The 21,424-nt window shown below is 41.8% G+C and overlaps 1 protein-coding gene across 3 annotated transcripts in view; it reads left to right on the top strand.

Annotated features, from left to right (window-relative positions):
• Nucleotides 1-21,424, top strand: part of RAB3B (RAB3B, member RAS oncogene family) — a 52,621-nt gene that overhangs the window by 9,883 nt on the left and 21,314 nt on the right. For 2 of the 3 annotated variants that reach the window (XM_071436724.1, XM_071436725.1), the window contains one exon: nt 374-601. In XM_071436724.1, the coding sequence (XP_071292825.1) occupies nt 374-601 (228 nt within the window). Of the gene's footprint in view, nt 1-356; nt 602-21,424 lie in introns of all 3 variants that reach the window. The other variant, XM_071436726.1, reaches the window with a different exon arrangement.

Raw genomic sequence — 21,424 nt, 5'->3', positions numbered from 1 at the left:
TGTCAAAGATTTTAGTTCTTGGTTGCAGTTTATTGGAGCAACAGAAGTGGCACCCTGCCACTGGAGTAAAGAATGCTGTTTCCCCATGAGGATTTGAACAATCTGCAGTGGCCATCTGTTATTCTGTTAAATATAAAGCAGTGCAACAGGTGTATTTCAGGGTTTGGAAGTCTTACCAGCATGAGTGAACACTAAACAGGATTAAAGCCAGAATTTAAAAGATTTCAAAGTGTGCTCCTCTTTAGTCAGCAGATATGGTGGTTATGACATTAGAAAGTGGAGAGCTAACCTAAACATATGGTACACAGTTAAGGAAAACAAATGCTGAACTGCTCTTAAATCTGTTCTTTTTCCACGTTTGTCATTTTCTTAGATGGCTTCAGTAACAGACGCCCGATTCAGGCAGAAGGATACTTCAGACCAAAATTTTGATTACATGTTCAAGCTCCTGATCATTGGCAACAGCAGTGTGGGTAAAACATCCTTCCTCTTCAGATACGCCGACGACACCTTCACTCCAGCCTTTGTGAGCACAGTGGGGATCGACTTCAAGGTGAAAACAGTTTACAGGAATGACAAGAGGGTGAAGCTGCAGATCTGGGTAAGTGCCAGCACTTTCAAAGATGCTTTGTATTAATCCCAGCAAAGGTGTGATGGTAAAATGTGGCTCATTTGGAAGTGGGTTTTTGGGTTGGTGTCGATTTTGGTTGTTCGTAAGCTGTGTGTAGCTGGACCTTTGTGTCCCTGCAGTAAACTGAGGGAGTTCTCTTTGTGTCTGTCTCATTCAGCTGGTGAGGGTCCTGGTATGGTCTAAGGAGCTGCTCTGCATTTGAGTGAACTCTACACACAGCCCATACTATCATTTTATGGCCTCTACATGAGAGATTTGTATCTTCCTGTAGCTCATGTACCTGCTCAGCAGCCCATTTCTACCCAATTTCTGCCCCATCTAAGAGCTTAATCTTCTAATTGCTCTACATACACCTGATTCGTAATTCTTTAATAATTGGATTTAAATGTCAAATTACAGTGATCACATCTGGGTTTTTTATTTATTGTGGTGATCTTGAATAGTGAGAATCTAAAATGAGGTGCTTTTTTTGTGCTCCAACTACATGATTCATTTTATTTCTGTGTTGCTGGGTACAATGTAAAACAAATTATTTAATAAAAGATCCTTTTCATGTTGTAAAATCCTGACATTGAAACTAAGGTAGGTCACCTGATGTGAAATTGATTGAATTAATTTAGGGTTTTGGCAATAAAAATGTTTTTACTTCAGGCTCTATAAGCAACTAAAGATGATTTCCATTTAGTTGGTCTTTGTGATTTTTGGAATGTGAAATTTTCTAAGAATTTGTGTAAAAGCGAGACAGAAAACACCATAAAATATTAGAGTTTTTTTCAAAGACACTGTGATTAAAGTGAATTAAGCAATAATCTTAATTAAATCTGTTAGAGGGCTTCTGGGCAAAAAGGGCTTTAATAACCTTAAACTTCTTTTGAAAAGAGATGTCAGGTGAATTCCTCAGAGGCTGTAATCCATTGGACTTGTAATATTGGAGTTACCAACAACACTGTTGATTTAACATTTATTTTCTAATAAAAGGTACACCTAAGTGTTGGACAGTTTCCAGAGTAACTTGTGTTCTGTTCTTCTCTCTTTTTGCATGGATCCCTGACATGAGTCATGATTCAAGGCCCTTAACAAAACCACTATGTGCCTTTATCAGAACCACAGTATTGATACATGTTTGTCTCCTGCCCGTCCTGAGATTATCTTTGTGATTCAATGTGTTCTCCAGGGTACATGAAGTGTTAGTGAGTCCATTAGCACACCAAAACTATGGGTTCCTATGTGTGGGAAGAAAGTTTTCATACCAATTGGTTTTTAAAACTATTTACAGCTGCTATTGAGTTTCTGGGAGTGTGGGGCTCTGTGGCTCCATTAAACCCTTTGCTCTGACTTAGAATTTTCCAATTATGTTGACTTTTTTTTCAGTTATATCTCCCTAAGCTTGGCATTAAGCCTTATCTGAATCAGATTTAATGTGAAAATAAGTGAAGGAGAAGGTACAAGTGTTTGACTTAACCACTTCAAATATTTCTCTAAAACCCAGAGAAAAGCACTTCTAGGAACCTGTGATGTTCTCTTCTCCACAGAGCCAGGGTTTTTTCACTTCAGGGGTGCTCGTGGAGCTCTGAAGTGAGCGCAGCTGTGACACACTGGAGGTGGGTGCTCAGGGGCTGTGCCAAATAACCTTGTTCTGTGTTCTGCAAGCCTCAAGGTGAGAGGGAGCTTATTACTGCTGTGCTGTGATCCAGAGAGATCCAGGATCAGTGGGACTCCCTTTACACTGCCGGTTGCCTGTGTTGAGCAGAGGAGCAGAATTTGGGTGCAGGACCCAAATTCTTGTGTTGCCTCAAAGCTCAGAAGAATTCACGCTGCCTCAAGGGCCGAGCAGGTGCCCATAAAGGCTGACAGCTGTGTCAGGAAATGTCTCTGGCCTGACTCCTGGTTTTGTTTCTCCAGCAGAAGTTGATGAGCATTTTAAAGCCAAAGATCTTGCCTTTGTGTTTGTGCTGAGTTTGAGGAAGTCTGTATTTTGTGAATCAGGATTTGACAAGCTGTCACATGGAATGATCAGAAGAGTGCTCCTCTGTTTGATTTTGGTGTCATTAGTGGGCCTCTTGCTTTGTTGACATGAACGCCTCCATCACCCAAATTGATATTTTAATAATCAGTTGTGCTTGTGACTAAGCAGTCTGGGAAATGATCTGCTTTGAAATGACTTGAAAGAAATATCTCTTTAGCTTGAGAGGAACAGGACATAGCAGAGATATTCATGATGTTTTTAAGGTAGAATGACAGCACTGCTGCTGCATATGGAAACAGTAAAATGGTTCAGAGAGGGGTTTATGAAATAATTTTTGTTGGCTTTTTTCCCCTTTCTTTAAAGAACTCCAAGATCAGTTGACTGTGTTTTAATTTCAAATATTTTCTGTCTTGTTTAGGAATGGTGGTGTTGTGCTAATAGAATAAATTAACTTTATTGAGAACATTTGTTTTGTAGTTGGATGAGACTTAGTAATTTAATATCTAATTAAAAACATTTATTACATAAATATATTCATATATTATATAGATATTTACATATCTACATAAATGTAATTCTTGGATTAGATTTTTTTTATGCCACTGCCATCTGTAATAATACTTTTATATAAAGTATCTTATGATGCTTATATAAAGCATCTTCCTTATGATTGGGTTGTAAGGAGCCAATTTATAATATCTCTCTGCATTTCTTGATCAATTTTGTATTGCCAGAGTTGCTAATTACTGTTTACTGGAGGAAAACTATTATATTTTCAGCTAGGTATGTTTTTTTATTATAAGTAAATCTCAAAGGTAACATTATTATATTCTTAGCAAATGCAGACAGTTAATACTTAATGCAGAGTTCAGGTTGCCTAGCAGCTAGAGAGGGCCACTTTGTCCAGATCCACATGGAAGCAGGGTGAATGAATAAAAGTGATTTCAGTTTTAGGTAAGAGCAAGGTGAGATTTCTTTTTGTGCCTTCTGTGCGTTTGTGTGTCTATTGCTGGTGAGGAATAATGGTGGTGAAAATGACAGCAGAACTCCTGAGCAGCGTGGCCTCGAGAGCAGCTGCTGGGGGCAGCCTCTGGCCCTTGTGCTGGCCCAGTCTGGGTTCATGACATGAGCTCTTTGCACAGGCACATAAATTAACTGGTAGAAAATCACTGGCAGGGTTCAGCCCCAAAAACCCCAATGCCCACTTTGTGTGAGGAATTTGATTACATTTCCATTATATTTTCGTGCAGAGCCTTACACAAAGGACTCTCAACATTGATGTGATTAATAATAAACATAACTAAATACAGGGTTTGGCAGCTGATGTTACAGTTGAAACTACTTTCAACCCCCTTTGTAAAAAGCAACAGAGATTAAATTTAACTTCAGGTTAAAAGGCAGAAAGGCTGTGATGCTCAGACAGAGGGAGCATATTTAGACTGCAGTAAGATTTTTCTTTTGAGGAGCTGTTTATCAGAATTAAACTGCTAGGATGAAGGTTTTTCCTTCTCATTAACAAAAATGTCTCTGTGGCTTAGCTGCTGAAACCTGTTGGGGTGTGAGATTAGCTTTAGTGGATGTCTGAAGCACGTGTTACAGCTCTCAGGCACAGCTGGGGAGAGGGCACAAAGCAACATTGCTCCGGGTTTTTTTAAATTTTTAAATCAGAAATATGACAACTGCTAATTATATTGAGTGGCAGTTACCACTACAAAACATAAAAGTATAAACCAAAATAACCCCCCTGCTGTGTAGCTGTCCAGAAGGCAAATACACAGTGTTTTTAACAGCTTTTTGTACCAGGCATTGCCTGGATGACAGGATCATCTTGTGCAGCTCGCCTCTTAGGGAAGGGATTCTAAGCAGTAACACTGGCAACTGAGTTCCTTTTTTTTTTCCTTTTTTTTCTTTTTTTCAGTTACAGGAGGTAAAATTAGAACACCATCATATTTGATTGTAAATTTTAATGCTAATTGCACACTTAACCAAAAGCTAATTATGCATTTCAGATGAGATTCATCTATTCCCAAGGCATCCTATTCCTGTCATGGTTTTGCTAAGTTCCTTGCAAGCACTGACTTCAGGCTTGAATGCTTGCACAAAACTTGTTTCTAAAAAAAGGGATAATAAGGTTTAGTAATTAAATGTATAGATGTGATAGTGATGGGTGTCTCTGAAGCACTAATCGCCCTGATTCTGCTTTTATGGACTCACAGTTGTTGTGAAATCCTCTGATTTGCTGTTTAGATGAAGAACTAAAATGGAGAAATTCATGATAGTGAAAAGATCAGGTTGATCCTTGTAAGGGAGTCAAGGATTACATTTTATTTGCAGCATTAAGGACTTATTGGGGCCCAGGAATGAAAATCATTGTGGGTGAGTGGATGTAAAGCACTGCTTCTCATGCTAAAATACAATGCAGAATATTTGACTGGAGAAGAGATGCAGTAACAGTGTCTGTAATTCAATTCCAAGGTCTTGGTTATATCTCAAGTAATAATACTTGTGCTTTGAGAAGAACTTGGTGCTCATGCCACTCTGAATGGCTTTAAGATTAGAGTTGCAAGGGTGATACAAAGGAGAGAAATAAAAACTTGACAAATAAGATCCTTGACAAATAAGACAAAATGACTGATGGGTCAGTTACCCAGCTCACTATTGAATTTATTGAACAGCCTAAGCTTGCTGAGCAGGGCATTGCTGTGTTTGCAGTCAAACAGTTGACATGGAGGGTTTATTTCTGTTTATAGTTAATCACCTCAATCTCATTGTTATCTCATTATAACACTGCATCACAGCGAAGGCCAAATTCAACTTCAGTCTTAAGCTCTGATACCACTGCAGCTCTCCCTGCTGACAATACTGGATTTGTTCTCACTGTAGGTGTAGTATCTCTCTTAGTGCTCCATCTTTGTAGAGTTACTGTGCCCTTGAAGGCCTTGTTTTGTACATTTCAGTAAAATGAAACATCTTCAGAGGTACCAGGCTGTATCCAGGGCAGTGTCGAGTGTGTGTTTGCTGATAAAGAGCTGTTGGTAGTTCAAAGGTTTGGACCTTTCCTAGAGAAAATGGACCAGTGCTGACTGTTTGTTCAGTAGAGGGAAAGCTGTACATGTGAAATTTCAAGGGAAATTATTTACTTGATGAGGTGAGGCAGTTAAGCTTTGAGAGGACAAATTAATTGCCAGCCTCCTGACATTTTGCATATAATGATTTTTTACCAGAAATTCAGAATAGATATTTTGAAGTAATTTTATATAAGGTCTGAGACTCAAGTGCCTTGAAACCCTTTCCTGTTGTCCTTGTCTCATCAGAATCACCCTTATTATGATTTTCTTTCACAATTTTATCTTCTGCTAATGACTGGGTATATTCTGTATTTAAATATGCTGGGTGCACTGTGATCAGGTAGGAGATAACACAGGGGGTGGAATTTATGAGTTCTCATAGTGTTTGTCTCAAGTGAGCGTGTGCTTAGGCTGTGTCACATTTGGTCAGATGAGAAAATATAACTCCTGTGCTTACTCACACTTCTAACTTTCATGCATTGTGTTGTCTACTGCAGTGCCATGTTTATGCAACACTTGAGTACCTGAATGACTGATTTTAGAACTCAAAAACGGAATCCAAACCCCCAGAAATGTTTTTCAGGTGTGAGAAATTGTACCCTGTAGCACAGCTGGAGTACCTAGGAATTTAGCAGCATGTACTTTGTGATTTATTTTCTGTTGTCCAGCTGTTCAACATCATCCTGATTGATTAAACAGCATGAACTGAGCTCCCAGAGATAAGCACTAATTTTCTGGCATTGGACTCTGCAGACAGAAGGAAACATTTGTGAGAAGCACCAGAAACTGGACAAAAAAGCAGCACATTCCTGCAGTGTGGCAAACTGGGAGGCCTATGGTTTGCTGGTTAGCTTCTCCCATCTGCAGAGCAAGGTAATATTTACCTGGTGACACTGATCTCAACCCAGATTTCTGGTGAGCTGTTCTGGCTGCCCAGCAATAATAATGAGAGTGACAAAGTAGGAAACATAAATCCTGTTTGGGGTAAGATGTATCTTCCTTCCAGTAGCAGCTTAGCACTTTGCATTTTATGGCCAGGGGTCACTCCACTGCAGCCCAAAAGTGTATCCTAAGCATCCCAGTGTATCATCCTCTGCTTCTGCCACAGTCTGGGTTTGCTGAGATGTTCCTCCATCAACATGGAGCTGCCAGTCCCAAGTGTCCTGCTCAGCTCACACATGGCATCCTGTGATTCTGTTGTGCACTTGCATCTTGTTTGAAAATTCCTCCAGTATTGCCAGTTCTGCTTTGCATCCATTTCTCTGCTAATCAAATACTCACTGCTTCACTACTAATTTGTGTTAGAAACTGAAACAGGAGGTGGCAGGAGTGTTTGAAACTTGAGGGGAGCAGGTGTAAGTGCAGCAGATAAACACTGTGTTATGAGCTGCTGTGCTTCATTAACTGAAGTACCTTCATGTGATCTATGACTGAAGTGATTGAACTTTGTGTATTACCCAAAGAAGGCTCGATGGTGGTGTTTTCTCAGCCAGATTCTGGCTGGTTTGTTGCTCTGACAAACTCACGCAGACACCTGCAGCAGTGCTGGAGGGTAAAGCCACAGCGAGAGAGCGGCTGTGCTGTGGATCCCTGTGTGCACAGATGCTCCTGCTGCTGCCAGGTTTTACTGTCCCTCTGCTTTCCTTGCAGCCAGAGCAATAAAACACATCATGCAGGGGACCTGTGCACAGGATGTTTACGAGGCAGAGCACTCACCCTGCTGCTGGTTTTGCTTTTGCCTGTGCTTATTCCAAGGCTCACCTGCTGCTTCCCCTCGGCGCGTCCCTGGGTCGGTGCAGTTGTGAAGTTGCTGCGTGTTCAGTGCCATGGTAACTGAATCCTGCTCTGCTGCCTGCCAGCGGGCACCAAGCCTGCCCAGTGGTGAAAGGAGTGCTCCAAGTGCCAAATTGTGGTAGACTGGCATGAGTCAGCTTTGATAAGTCCAGGTGAAGTCCTTTACCAAAGACTGCAAGTCTTTTCTTTTGAGGGAAGAAAGAGAAATAACTCCCATCAAATGTGTTTTGGGGTTTTTTTAACTCTAAAAGGCTAAAAAATGTGTTTTCATTGGAATTACCACCAAGTGCTAAATTGCTTTCTTGCTCTGCAGTTTAACTTCATGCTGTACACATTTCTGTAAGGCTGGGCTACTTTTCCCATTGTTTCCTCTTTGTGTTGTGCACCCTGGCTTGCTCTTGGAGAGGTTAGAGAGCACCTTTGTAAGCACTTTTGCACTAACTGCAAGGTGAATTCTTGCAGAGTACTGTCATAACAACATTTAAAATCGTGGAGTTGTGCCTAAGAGTGAGCAAGTAGAGCTGGGGAAAAGTGAGGAATTCTAGTTTGCTTTTTACAGAAGAAATACTCTGTGATAAAGCACACAGGTGCAACACTTAATTACATGGAATAGTAACACTGGAAATTTACAGCAAGCAAGGGTAATTAAGGAATGCATTTTTCAAATCTTTCGTGTACAAGAGTGGAATGATGGACCATAATAAATTCTATGCCTCTGTTACCCTCTCCTGGCCCTCAGGGGGTTGCAGAACCACCATCACTGTGAGGGCTGGTCCTGTGAGAGCAGCGTAGTGAGACACTGGGGTAAAGTTGTCTGAAAGAAGGAAGGTGGTGCTCAGTGCAGCGTGATGGGGCAGGCAGCAAGCCTGGCTTAGCTCAAACACAGCTTCAGCTGGCTCTGCTGAGCCCCCTCCACCTCTGGAGTCCTGCCTCTGGCAGGTGGAGACTGTGCAGACAACTCCACTATGCAGTGCTGATGAAGGGAGCAAGAGAGTGCAGTGAAAACTGGGGCAAAACTTGTGTAGAACCAAAGCAGGACCATGACAAGAAAAACCCCAGTGCCTGTAATGAATACATGAATTACAGTGCAAAACAGCACCAAAGAGCAGTGCTGGAAATGCTGCAATCCCAGGAGGGCTGGAGAGGTGGAACTGCTGTTGCAGAAGTGTCAGTCTGTGTGAACTCCAGGTGGATTCCAGCCCTCCCGGGAGTGGCTGGTGTCTGGGCTTCCTGAGATGTAAAGGGGTTTGCATTTGGCAAAGCTCTTCAGCTGGTTTTTATACACCCTTCCTCACCAAATCCCCTCTCTAGGTTGTTTTCCTAAGTGTGAGAGCAAAGCACAAAAGGGACTTGAATGGTTTGGCTGATTATGGGAACTCAGAGCTTCAGTTGAGCAGTATTTCTGTACTGATGCTCCTTCTGACTGCTGTGGTGTAATTATGCAGGGGACCTGTGCAACTGCTGCAAATTCATACCTGTTTAAGGTGCCTTATCCCAGCTAAAATGGTCTTTTCTTTTAGAAGAATGACTTTCATATTGAAAACAGCATGCAGGAAGAGTCACTACAGCAAAGATATTAAATGAGGTAAATCTGTGAGAACTGCTTAGTCCTTCTTGAATTTTTGGAGAACTGGAAGGGTAAGATTAGTAATTTCCTTCCAGTTGCACTGGTTAATGATTTTAGGGAAAAGCAAACTCTTGCAAGGGAAGAATCTGCATAAAGTCCTCCTCTGTGATGTACTCTCTACTGTTCTGAGTTGCACATGCCACAGTAGCATGTTCAAAGCTGTGGCCATTGTTCTGAGGTCTTGGAACTGTTTGAAATTACTTCAGCTTTTCTGCTAAAATTCTGATATAAATATGTATAGGAGCTACTTAGTGTTCAAGAGACTGCAAGAAATCGAAAGGGAACAAATTCAGTAAAAATTATTGTTTCAGTAATCTTTCACCTAAATCTGGAAGTGGTCTTGGTCTACAGCATATTTACTGCTTTAACAGGAAATTTCACCTGAGTGAGTGGAACTTGCTGAATCTGGCTGAAAGTTGGACACAGCAGCACCTTTGTGTCAATGCAACATCAGCTCAAAGTGATTTGTCAGTTCTCCCATCTGCAGCAGGGGCTTTGGGAATCCTCCCTTGCCCACCTGGCTGGGAGACCAGGAAGCAGTTGTGTGTCAAAACCTGATGTTGCTAAGTGATGGCAAAGTAGCCACCTGCCTTAGCATTTACAAACCCCAGTGCTCAAACAGAGGGAAATGAATAGCTTTATTTTCCATTAACTGCGTGCAAGGTGTTTATTCACTCTGCTCCTGAAAGTATCAAACATATGCATCCCTTTTACTCCAGCTGCAATCTTCAGAGTTTTCAAGTCCCTGGAATGGCAGCTGTTTATTCTGCCTGAGAATGCCTCCTCCAAGTAATGTTGGATTACCCTATAGCTGTGAGAGACACTGCAGTCAGTTTGATGATTAAAAAAATACAGACTTTAAAAAAAACCAAACCAAAAACCCAGTACAAAACCAAACTGCTTTTTATCACCTAATACAAAGGCAGAGAAGAGGTGGTATTTGTTTGGTTGGTTATAATGTCAGAATCCATGCAATAGCCCTCTTTATCTTTTCTCTCCTTTCTGTTTTTTTAAGCTATAGCCTATGTGGCCAAGAAAAATTGTAGCATTGATTTATTTTCTTACTATATTTTTTGTGAAAGAAGCTGAGAAGGAATACAGATTGTTAGATTTGCTAACTACTCTGGTACTGTTATCAGGAAATGGGAGAAGTAGGAGATCTTTCACTTCTTGTCTACTTACTTTACAGATATTAAAAAAAAATTTATAAAGGCTTAATTGCCCTCATGCCACAGGTGAGTCTGCTGTGTTCTGCTAAAATCTGTCTGCTCAATAAAGTACTTGTTCAAAATAATCTCTCAAAGGGAGATGCTGAGTGACTTTTGCAGCCATGACTCCTTGGATCTTCATTTTTTAAATGAAAAGATTCCCAAGACATATTAAGATCTCATCTATTAAATTCTTGATTAATAACAACAAGAATATTAGTTTGATGGTGTGTCAAGGCTTGAGGGATTCATATAACCAGTGTTCTCTCTTCAGAACAGGAGGGATAGCTCATTTTTTCACTGAGGAGGACCTGACAAAGACCCAGGTTTGGAACTAGAGGCCCTCACCTGAGAGAATGGAAGCTTTCCAGTAGTTGTCTCCCTGTGAGGTGCAGTCAGCAATCCAGCTCCCCAGATGAATTGGTCTTCCCTTCATCCAGAGGATGTGGAGCACCTGTGTTTGTGCAGAGGAAGGGTCAGGGGTTTTCAGGAATGAAATCTGTACTGACATCAGTGATTACTTCCTACTCCTAAAAAATGAGCTCTTCCTGAGTTTTACAGTTCTGCCCCACACATATTTGGATTTGAATTTGAATTGGAGCAGTTTCTAGCAGAACCCTGTGACCCCAGAGAAGCTCTCTTCCAGAGTCAGGAGTGTGTCCTGTGTAAAGAACTCTCCTCTCTTGGGAGTCTTGGTGCCTCGGTTCTCAGCTTTGGCAGTCCCAAAGTGTCACTCAGCTCCCACAGGTAGCTATAAAATCCTGTACATTTAGCTTTGCTCTTATGATTGATCTCTTCATTCACTCTGAGTAATGAATGGAACAGAAAATTGTCTTTCTTTGTTTTATTGAGTAATGAAAGGGAAAATTGTGCTTCCTTTACTAAACAACCATTGCCAAAAATAGCAATTGCAAAAATACCTGACTGTATTTTATCTGTCTCTTCTTCCTTACTATTATTTTACTACACTAAATGCAATCTTTTTTTTTTTCCCTTTGGATTTCTTTCTGTCTTTGTGTCCTGAAGCTGCAAACAGCAAATTTTGTGAGTCATATAAATGTTCTGAGACATCAAATTAAGTACAAACTGGAGAATGAGTTCTCAAAAGGTTGTGAATGCTGCTGACGTCAATCTCAGATAGAAATAAGAAAGAAGATATGGCTGGCAGATCCTGTGAGCAGGACTGTGAGCACACTTATGCTAATTCTGTTGTTGGAGGAGAAATTGTGTTTTTATAAATGAAGGCGATAGTCCCAACTGAAGACTTAGCAGGCATTCATCTCAGTAACTAGATGATCTGGAGCTTTCATACTTTATGCTGAAATTTGCCTTCAGCAGATTCAAACAAAATTGCTTGGAAGTGACTAAAAAGAATGGCAGCATGCTTTCTGCTTTTTCAGCTTGTAATAGAATTCAGTTTTCCAGCTCTGCTTTTGCAGAATTCCTCCTTCAATGTGACATTGCAAAGTATGGGGTTTTCTAATGAACAGAAGGCTGTGATGAACCTAGTAAAGAGATTTTTCTTGATTGTCTCTGGCAGAGAACAGAATTTTGAAAGTAGCAAGGAGTCATGAAAGTCAATATGTCTTATGAATTATTTTGATAACATGAAACATTTATCTTGCAGAAAGCTGCTAGTAATACTGTTTTTGAAGTTAAATGCATGCAGATTGCATATCCATATTGATGTGATGATGCTATTGAAAGTTCCTATAGGTGCAGTGAGAAGAGTGCAAGAAATGACTAAAGGAAAGGATGCTTGTTTTGTGGAAACTACAGGGAAGTTATTTGTTGCTAGCTTATCAGTGCAGAATGTTTTTATGTGTGGGCATGTTTTGCCTTTAATGAGTGCAGCAGTTCCAAACTGACAGATAAGTGATGTACTTGTTGACTGTTTATCTTACCTCCATTCAGATGGTTCACTGGAAGCCTGCATCCAATTGTTAATTATTAGTGCTGCAGAGATTACTCTAACTCCAGATGTGTTTTGACCAAAGGTATGTTTCCAGTGGTGAAACAGGAGTTAAAGATGTTTAGCCCTTTTTCAAACCAAGCTGTCTTTTGGAGAGGATCTTACAGCAGCAGATACAATAGTGCCAGGCTCAGAGAGACCAAAGTGAATTGAAGTGAGCCCAGAGGTATTGAAGGAGCAAGGTAATGTGATTGCTGGTTAACTGGATAAGGGCAGCAGAGGAAATGCCTGCACCAGGTGTCTGTATTGCTGTGCTCAGGTGCCTTCCTGATGCTGTGAAGAACTTTTGACAGATTTCTGTGGGAAGTCAGTTTTCAGACTGGTGGCACAGCAGGTATCTGGGTATGAAATATTGCAGTCAAGGCCAGTATGAAAATAAGCAAGAAATATCCCTTCAAATTTAGAGATTAAATACAGGCTGGATTTACCTGCAGGTAGGCAGCAGGAGCTCAGCAGGAAAGTAATGAAGTGGGACTGTCTGGCTGGGTACTCAGTGCAAAATGTGCTTTTGCTTTGAAGCTGAGGAGAGTGCAGGGAAAGAAGTTCTGGCTCTTGAAGGGTGTGCACACTGTTCTGGGAATAGAAATAACAAAGGAGAGCAGCCCCAGGTGTTGGTGCTGCTGCCAGCTCAGGGGACACCAGGGCGAGCCTGGCTCAGGGCTCAGGCTTCAGTCACAGGCTCCTTCTGGAAGGGGGACCCCATCAATTTGCAGTTGTTTTTCTGCCATAATTCCTTGGTCACCATTGAAAGGAAGAAGTAGGCAGTGATGGCAAATAATGTGGCTGAAAAGGTATCAGCCACCAAGATAGGAGATAACATGCCTGAGGTATGTGCTGACAGTAGAATTCTAAGGCTTCTGACCAAAAACGGTCAGAGATCATCTGGAACTCAGAGTGTAGAATTTCATCAGTGAGGAAGGGACCTGTGAGGGATGAGGGTCTTTAAATTACACCTATAGGGTTAAGAAAAAGTTTTAAATTGAGGGTCTGTGAGGGATAAAAAAGGGTCTTGGGAATTTGCCTGATTCTTTGTGGAGGAGGAAGAGAGGTTTTAGTGTTTCAGTTATAGGAATATTTTGGTAATGCAAAGGTTGTCCACCACAAGCTGATTTATTGGAGATTGGCTTCTAAGTTAGGAAGGTGTTTCTCCTGTTATGTTACTTATGTAAAGTTTTATATAATTACACTTCTCTGCAATTTTGTATCTATTGCAGAAACATCCATTTCAGATTGCTATTTAGATCAGAAGCTTCTACTGTTCAGGACAGGATGCTGAAACACTTCAGCTGCTAATCTGAGCTGGCACGGTGATTTCTTTACCCCATGGTGGTTCCTCTACCCCATGGTGAATGAGGATTGAGACAGAGAAGCATTTCTATTTCCTGAAGCTTCCTGTTTCTGATTAACCAGCATAAAAATTAGTATCTGCTGAATTGATGCTTATCAGAATTCCTAAACAACTCTTCTGCCTCCAGCAGTGACACTCGATTATGTTTCTCACTCCTAAGCCTCTTAGAGGCTTAGCATTTATGAATCCTCTCTAATACTTTGCTTGACACATTTGGTTAGGCATATGACAGTGATCAGCTGAGAGAAAAACAAGTCATCTCATCAAGTACAAATTGAGGCTTCTGGTACGGAAAGTGGAGAGGCAAGCTAAGGTTTCCTGCTGTTTGAAGTCAGAATAGAACAGGGCTGTTAAAATAACTGTAATACATTTAGTATAAAAACAGGCTATGTGTTCATGTCCTAGGCAGCTTCAGAGAGTCCACCCCAGCTGGTTTTGTGAGCAGTTGGAGGAGGGAGGCTGACATGGGTGGCTGAAGAGAGGTGTTCAGCTCTCACCTGGTGCCTCAGGATGCCGAGCACACTGAGGGTGTGTATCTCACACCTGATGTTGGTTCTGCAGCTAAACTGTGGGGTCAAACCCAGACACAGGGCTCTGCAGGGCTACCCACCCAGTGCCTCTGGAGTGCAGAGGAGGTGATCTCGTGGGGAGGAGGCAGCCCTGGTGCTGACTGGGGTGGTGGTTCCTGCAGCCCCTTGGTGCTCGCTCACTCCTGACCCTCCTGCCCAGAGAAACCCAGCAGTGACCGCAGAGGTGCTGCTTGGGCAGCCTGGGTAACCTCTCAGCAGTGGCTTCAAAAGGCTCCTAAGCATTCCTGCAAACCAATGATGTTAAGAAGTAGTTGGTATTGTAAGCAGGTGCTTTCCAGCTCAGCATACCTTGACAATTTGACAGCAGCCAGATGTTTAACTAGGTGGAGTAAGCGACGACTCAAAATGCCATCTTATAAATCTTGCAAATGGTACCACAGCTGAGCCTCTGGGTATGCCTGGTGAATTGTGATTTCTCAGAGGTCCTGTTTGATCAGAGACTGAGCTCTTCCTTTAACCTGTGATTGGATCCCACAGAGACAGCAGGTATTGTGATGCATCACTGGTGACTAATTTCAACAAGTCACTTAATTGCTCCTTTGGAGCTACATGAGGCTGGTTGAAAATAGTTAAATGTTGGTGTTTTAATGGAAATTGTCCTAATATTGCTGTGAAATGGAGCTGCAGAAAGAAGCTTCCTACAGCTGCACGTCTTGCTTTGGTATACATTTCAGCCAGCATATGGTATGCATTTTAACTGAACACATGGAGAACTAATTTGATTTGAGTTGATTGATTTTGATTACTGGCATGAGGATATGCTAATGAGAAACAATCCAGCATGTCTAAAAGATTGTTTCAATTTCTAGCACAGCTGATACATGTTGGTATCATATGCATGAAAAGTAGGGGAGAAAATGTTGTCTATTTTGAAATTTTTCTCAGTGGTTACTCTGTGGTGAACATTATTCTGATTGCAGCTTGACAACACATTCTTCTATCAGTACAAATTAGGACTGATTGAATATATCTGGCTAGGACAGGTGTAGCTTTTGCATCAGGAAATGGGTAATGCTGGTAGCTGTAACAAACCTCAAGCCATTTTTCAAGAAAACTTCTGCTGCAGATCAGGAGGTGAATCTAAAAAGTTTCAGAAGGAGATTGTTGACTAGGGATGTGTGAGGTCTAGGAGACCAGCTCAGACCAATGTCTTTGAAATGGCTTTGTTAGTTTTCAATTTACTGGAGCCTGTTCAGTTTAGATGTTCGTGTACATGTTGCTTAGGGAGAAAAATCGTAATATCATAGTGGAGGATTTTCACAGAAGGTGGATTATTGGATGCAACATCTCAAACCTGAGGCTAAATACTTTACTTGTGAGCATTCAGTTATAGGTAGGAGCCTTGCTGTTGTTTTGTGTGGGTATGAACCAGCCAAGGTATGAAGTGCTGCTCTTTGAAAAGAAGCAGAACACCTTCCTTGATGTATTTATTCCTCCTGCACTCTCAAAAAGTCACATCAGCTTATGTAGATTGGGGTCCTGCAAATGCTGAACAAACATGCATCACTCTAAATGCACGACTTAAGGCAGTGGAGCTGGTTGTTCTACCCTTATGAATATGGATTGAAATAAAAATCTTTCCAAGTGGTCAGTAAATGAAGCTGTCATGGCGAGTCAGTTGCTCTTGTTGTGGGAGATGTAGAATCACAGAGTTGGTTAGGTTGGAAAAGACCTCTGAGATGGAGTCCAGCTGTTTACCCAGCACTGCCAAGCCCACCACTAACTAATTTCCTCAGGTGCCACATCCACTTGTCTTTTAAATACCCCCAGGGATGGTGACTCTACCACTTCTGTGGACAGCCTGTTCCACTGCCTTACCACCCTTCAGTGAAGAAGTTTTCCCTGATATCCAATTTAAACCTCTGCTTGTGCAACTTGAAGCCATTTTCCCTTATTCTGTCACTTTTTACCAGGAAACAGAGCCTGATCCCCACCTGGCTACAGCTTCCTTTTAGGGAGTTGTGGAGATCACAAGGTCCTCCTGGGTCTCCTTTTCTCCAGGCTGAGCACCCCCAACTCCCTCAACTGCTCTTCACTTGTGCTCCTTCCCCAGCTCCATTGCTCTTCTCCAGACATGATTGATATCCAAGCCCCAGAGTGATTTCCCCCTAGCCAAAAATACCCACTTCATCAAGGAGGTATAAAATCTTATTTATATAAGAACATTAAATGATAATCCACCACATAGTAATTGATAGCAACTGATCTGAGTGACTTATGCAAATAATCACTATAGACACAGCTGCTGCAGGAGAGGAAAAAGAGTGGGAAGCTTTACAGCCATCTCTGCCTGATGTTTCTCACACAGGACTTGAGTAATCACACTGCCTCTGTGCAGCTACCAAGGTGAGCCATATAAATAATATTTATTTAAGTAAACAGGAGCCTCCTGTATTAAACCTGAGTTGGAGGAGGGGAGCTCTGCTTCTTTTCTCCCTGCTCTGAGGTTCTGCAGTGGGGTCAAACCTTCTGCGTAGGCACAAAACTACTGCTCAGGGAGAGGAAATTCACAGGTAAGATAAGCACAGTGCCACAAATGTCAGAGCTGCAGTTGCTTTGTCCCAGAGCAGCTCCAAAGTGATCACAGTGCTTGCTGCACTGTTGGCAGCACAGCTGGCAGTACTGCCAGAGGCTGCTTTGGGACCCAGGAGTTCTCTCCCCTTTAGGCACTGTGATGTGTGAGAGGAGGAGATGGCACCCCTGAGAAGCACAAAGTCCCACTGACATGTGACATGTTGCTCTGTTGCTAAGTGGGGGGTTCTCCTTGGGTACACAACGACACAACCTGGCTTTTCTGCTTTTGCTGCGTGGTTTGCAGGAGTGCTTCATGGGATGTGAGCACAGTTGCTAAGATCAGGCAGAGGTTTGCTGGCATTTAATCTGCTCCTGTCAAGCAGCAGGGTGGTATCTTCTCCTGGATGTAGCAGGTGACAGCCTTGATGTGTCCATGAGGCAGTTGCTGTAGGATATTTGGAAGGTATAGCTTGTCAGTTAACACCTGTCTTCATTCAGGTGGGTAAACAGATGGGCAGTAAGGGCAAATGAACAATACTCTGTATATGAACCTGTAAAACCTAATTACCTAATTCTTTGTGGCCAAAACAATCTGTATTTCAATGTAATACCTCCAATCTGTATTTCAGTATAAATGAATAGCTGCCTCCAGGCTGGTGTTTATTTTCTATTTTTTTTCTCCTTTTTCTCTTCTCTATTAACTCTCCATTCCTTAAGAAGAGCACTAACTAATCCTGTAATGGCTTTGTCATACTGTGTCTATAGATGCCTGTCTCTCACATGCCCCCCAAATTCAGCTCTTCTCTGCAAGGACAGTTGGGGATAGAAGAAGATCCATGGCACTGGAAGTGGCCAGAAGTAATCCATGGAGGTGGGAAGGTGTTCATGTAATTGGGAGGGAAATCCTTGCTGGTCAAAGGTCAGTGAAGAGAGAAGTGTTCTCACAAAGACTCAGCAGGACTGTAAAAGGCTTTGGCAAGTGCCCTTGTCTCCCCTGCTTCAGCACCCTGTGATGAGCTTTCTCTCCTTATTTTCTGAGCTGCCCATCCAGCACTGTCCATCTGGAGAGACAGGAGCCTGCTCTGTGATTGGCAGGGTTTGTCACTGTTGAGCAAGTAAAGAAATAGAAGAGCAGCTGCTAATCTCAGCTGAGCTCAGACAAACCCAAAAAACCTCAACTCCTACAGAAGTGTACCTGGGAGCAAAATCTGGATCAGATGCTCTCTCTGAAGTTACATTGGAAAACTGTGCCCAGAAATTATTTTGTTTTCAGATTGTGGGAACTGTAATGAATTATGAATAACAAGCTGGTGACTCCTGTGAACAAAGAAATTCTGAAAAGTCCTGTGCTAGTTTATTGCAGCTTCCCACACAACAGGATGAATGAGTTTGCAGCAGGGAAAGTACAGGTCTGTGTTAAAGTATTCAATTTTGTGTTGAAAACACAAAGCTGGAAGGAACAATAGTATCCTGGTAACTTGTGATCCTAATCTTCCTTACAAGATTGTAAAACTGTTTACCCTGGCAGTATCAAGTTAATATAGCACATTCTTTCTGAATTTCTTGTTTTCCCTTTTATTACAACAATGTGTTTGCAAACTCTCTGATGTTATATACTGCTATTTGAAACCTTGTGATCCCATTCAGCAAGCAAAGATGCTAATTAAAAGTAGTTTTACTACTGTACCTAGTTGATTTTTTCCTTCAGTTATTCACTTTCTTTGTTTTAACAATCCTATTAACACCTGAGAATTCTGACCTAAGCACAGTCTAATTGGGACACAATGTGAAGCCTGTGATTGTGTTTCTCTTTTCATTAGAATATTTCATTAATTGTATTTTCACCAGTTCCTCCTGGAATCTGAGTATGTCTGCAAAATGGCTTTTCAGTAGCCATGTGGATATAGAGGTGGTGACAACTCTTTCCAGAGTGTGGATATAGTTCCCAGTGCAGTCTGTGCACTAAAATCTGCATTACCATGCTATGAAATTGTCCAACATTCAGATTATGGCACAAGCTGACAAATAGAAAAGCTCCAAGAGGAGGATGCTGCTGCATGCTAGAAACCTCTCTCACACAGCAGCAAATCCTGACCTGAGTGTCTGGCATGCATGAACCAAATGCATCGTTGTCTTTGAATGTCTCAAGCTTTATCAGATTTTGTCATTATTTTGTGGCTGCCCGAGTTTGGCCGAGCCTCTGGAAGTGACAGAAGAAACTGCACAAAGATGTAAAAACCAAGTAAGCAAAAACCCCAACAACCAAAAAAACCCCTACCCACCAGCAGATGCAGAGGTCTGTGATTACCAAAATAACTGATTGAGGTGTTTTCCTCTTTTAAAAACTTGAATAGTGAAATGGGTACAAGTCCTAGACCTAGTGAGATCAGCCAGAGTTCTTTGGTCTTGCTGTGTGACAAGGATAATATCATTTTATCATCTGCAGAGTCTGAGTACCTTGGGAATTGCAGATTTAGAGAGTCATTCAAGCTTGAAGGAGAGACTGCCTGAAGACCTGCTGATCTCTGTCACAGATGAACAGACCTGTCCCCTGCCTGAGGAAGCTGCTTGTTTTGCCTTTTTTGAAACAAGCCTTGGAACATCCTGGGATGATTGTTGTACTTAACCAAATACAGCTCATCTTTCCAACGGTTTGTGATGAGCCAGCCTTCCCATCATCTTATTTTGCTCTTCTTTTGGCTCATTTCAGCTTGTCCCTTGTTCCTCAACCATGACATGTTACAAGGTTTCTCCTTCCCTCAAGTGACAGATCCCATTCCCTCCAGAAAAGTCCCAGTATTTCTAGTTTCATCCCTCCTGTTTTCTTTCATGGGCACAGAGATTAACCTCTCTGTTTGCCAGGTGCACTTTGAATATCTGCTGTTTTTCTTCTTTCCACACTAAAATGCCACCTCTTCCCTTTCTGAAGAGCAGAGCATGGATGTGGCATGAGGTGGTTCCTGCAGCTCACTTCAATAAGATGTTTTGAAAGAGGGGACCTGTGTGGAGGTTGGTTATGTTTACATCTCATTTCAGGAGATAGACTGCAGCTCTCCTGCTCACTAATTAAAAGGAAGTAAACATGTTGCCTGATCTTATCTAGGAATTTTTATATAACATTTGCTGCCTGTTGATGTAACTGCCCTAATGAATGCAGGGTGATTTTATGTATCATTAGTGATGTGGAAGGACACTATGAGATTAGAACAGAGTGTTTATTCTTTATCATCTGATACTTTATATCTGATCTGATATTGCCTAAGTGTTTGACTCCAGGCAGAGTACATAACATGGAGGAAACTTTGCTGTGTATTTACTTTTGCCCTACTTAATGAAGACAACTAGAGTCCAGGAAATTTTTAGTCACTAAGCATCAGGAAGACTGGCAGAAAGAACTGATTAAAAGTTGCAAAGACTCCTTGTTGAGGGTTAGATTTTAGGATTCCCTTCTTTCAGCTGGAGATGTTGGCAAGAAATGAGCTCTGATGTTACCACACAGTTTGCTAAAAAGAACTGGCTGAGGTTGAGAGTTATGGGAGCTCTCAGTTTGTTCTGATAGGACAGGGATGAAATCTTCCACCTCCCCTCCAGGCTCCATATGAAGAACTAGCAAAAGAACACATCTAAACAGTGTTGGATATTATTGTGGCTTTCATAATTTTTCAGCTGGCTCGGAAGGAGTAAAGAAAATCTGTGGTCAAGGGAAATTACTTCCATTGGGAAAAATAGATGGAGAAAGTAGATACTGGTGCCATGTGAAGAGAGACTTGTTTTTTCCTTTCAGTTCTTTGTATTATTAGTGCTTTAAATGGGGATACATTTTGTTCTCTGCACTCTGTTCTTCTGACAGTGGTGTTTGTGATATGAGCATAGCAATGAAACAGCAACTGCTCCCTGAAGGAGCAGGAATCACTCTCTTCTGCAGAACTGCAGAGACTGTCACTGCCTGGATCTTGGGATGAAGCATCAGGGTAAGCTCCAGACAGCCAACACCAAAGCTTCCTCTGCTGCTCTGAAGCTTCCAAAATTATGTTGAGTTATAATTCTTTGATGTCAGAATAAGGCAAAATAGCAGCAGGCAGAAAGTGCATTTAATTCAATTGTAGTTTCATAATGTTTTGAAGCAGTTAATGCTGTTGCTGGAGTCATGTCCCCTTTAGTGAAAATGTCTTTTGCTCACTTATGCTTTGCTCCAAAGTTTGCTTTTGCACTTTCATGCCAGAGAAGTGATTTGAGCAAGGGTGGGACAAAAAACAAGTCCTAAGAGCCCTTTCTTTATCTCTGTCACAGTAAATAATGTGTGCTGCTCCAAACATCAACTTGTTGCACCTTCTCCAGACACATCACTCAGCTGCCCATGAAAGCAGAGCACGGTCTGTCCAGAGGTTACTGCTTGCTAGGGAGGCTGCTTTCATTTGATAAATATTTCAGTGTGTGTTTTTCCCAGTGTAACACTACTAATTCACTCCTAAGCTGGGAAGTGTTTCCAGAAGTGTGAGGTAATGGAGTGTAGATCAGCTCCCTTTGCTGAACTGAGCCAGGGGTCCAGAGAGTCTGATTTCAATTTTCTGCTGGCAGAGGGCCTGGGTGATTTAGGAAGCAGCATAATGCATGAACTTGTGCTTGTCTTGTGCCTGATGCTATGATTGCTTCAATTACAGATTGGTTGATAGACCTTTGCTTGCTTGGGGTAATGCTGTGCAGTT

Source organism: Agelaius tricolor, unplaced genomic scaffold, assembly GCF_023055355.1.
Source record: "Agelaius tricolor isolate 1412-34295 unplaced genomic scaffold, bAgeTri1.0.p SCAF_11, whole genome shotgun sequence".
Classification (NCBI taxonomy): Eukaryota; Metazoa; Chordata; class Aves; order Passeriformes; family Icteridae; genus Agelaius; species Agelaius tricolor.
This window is presented reverse-complemented; position numbering and strand designations above follow the sequence as displayed.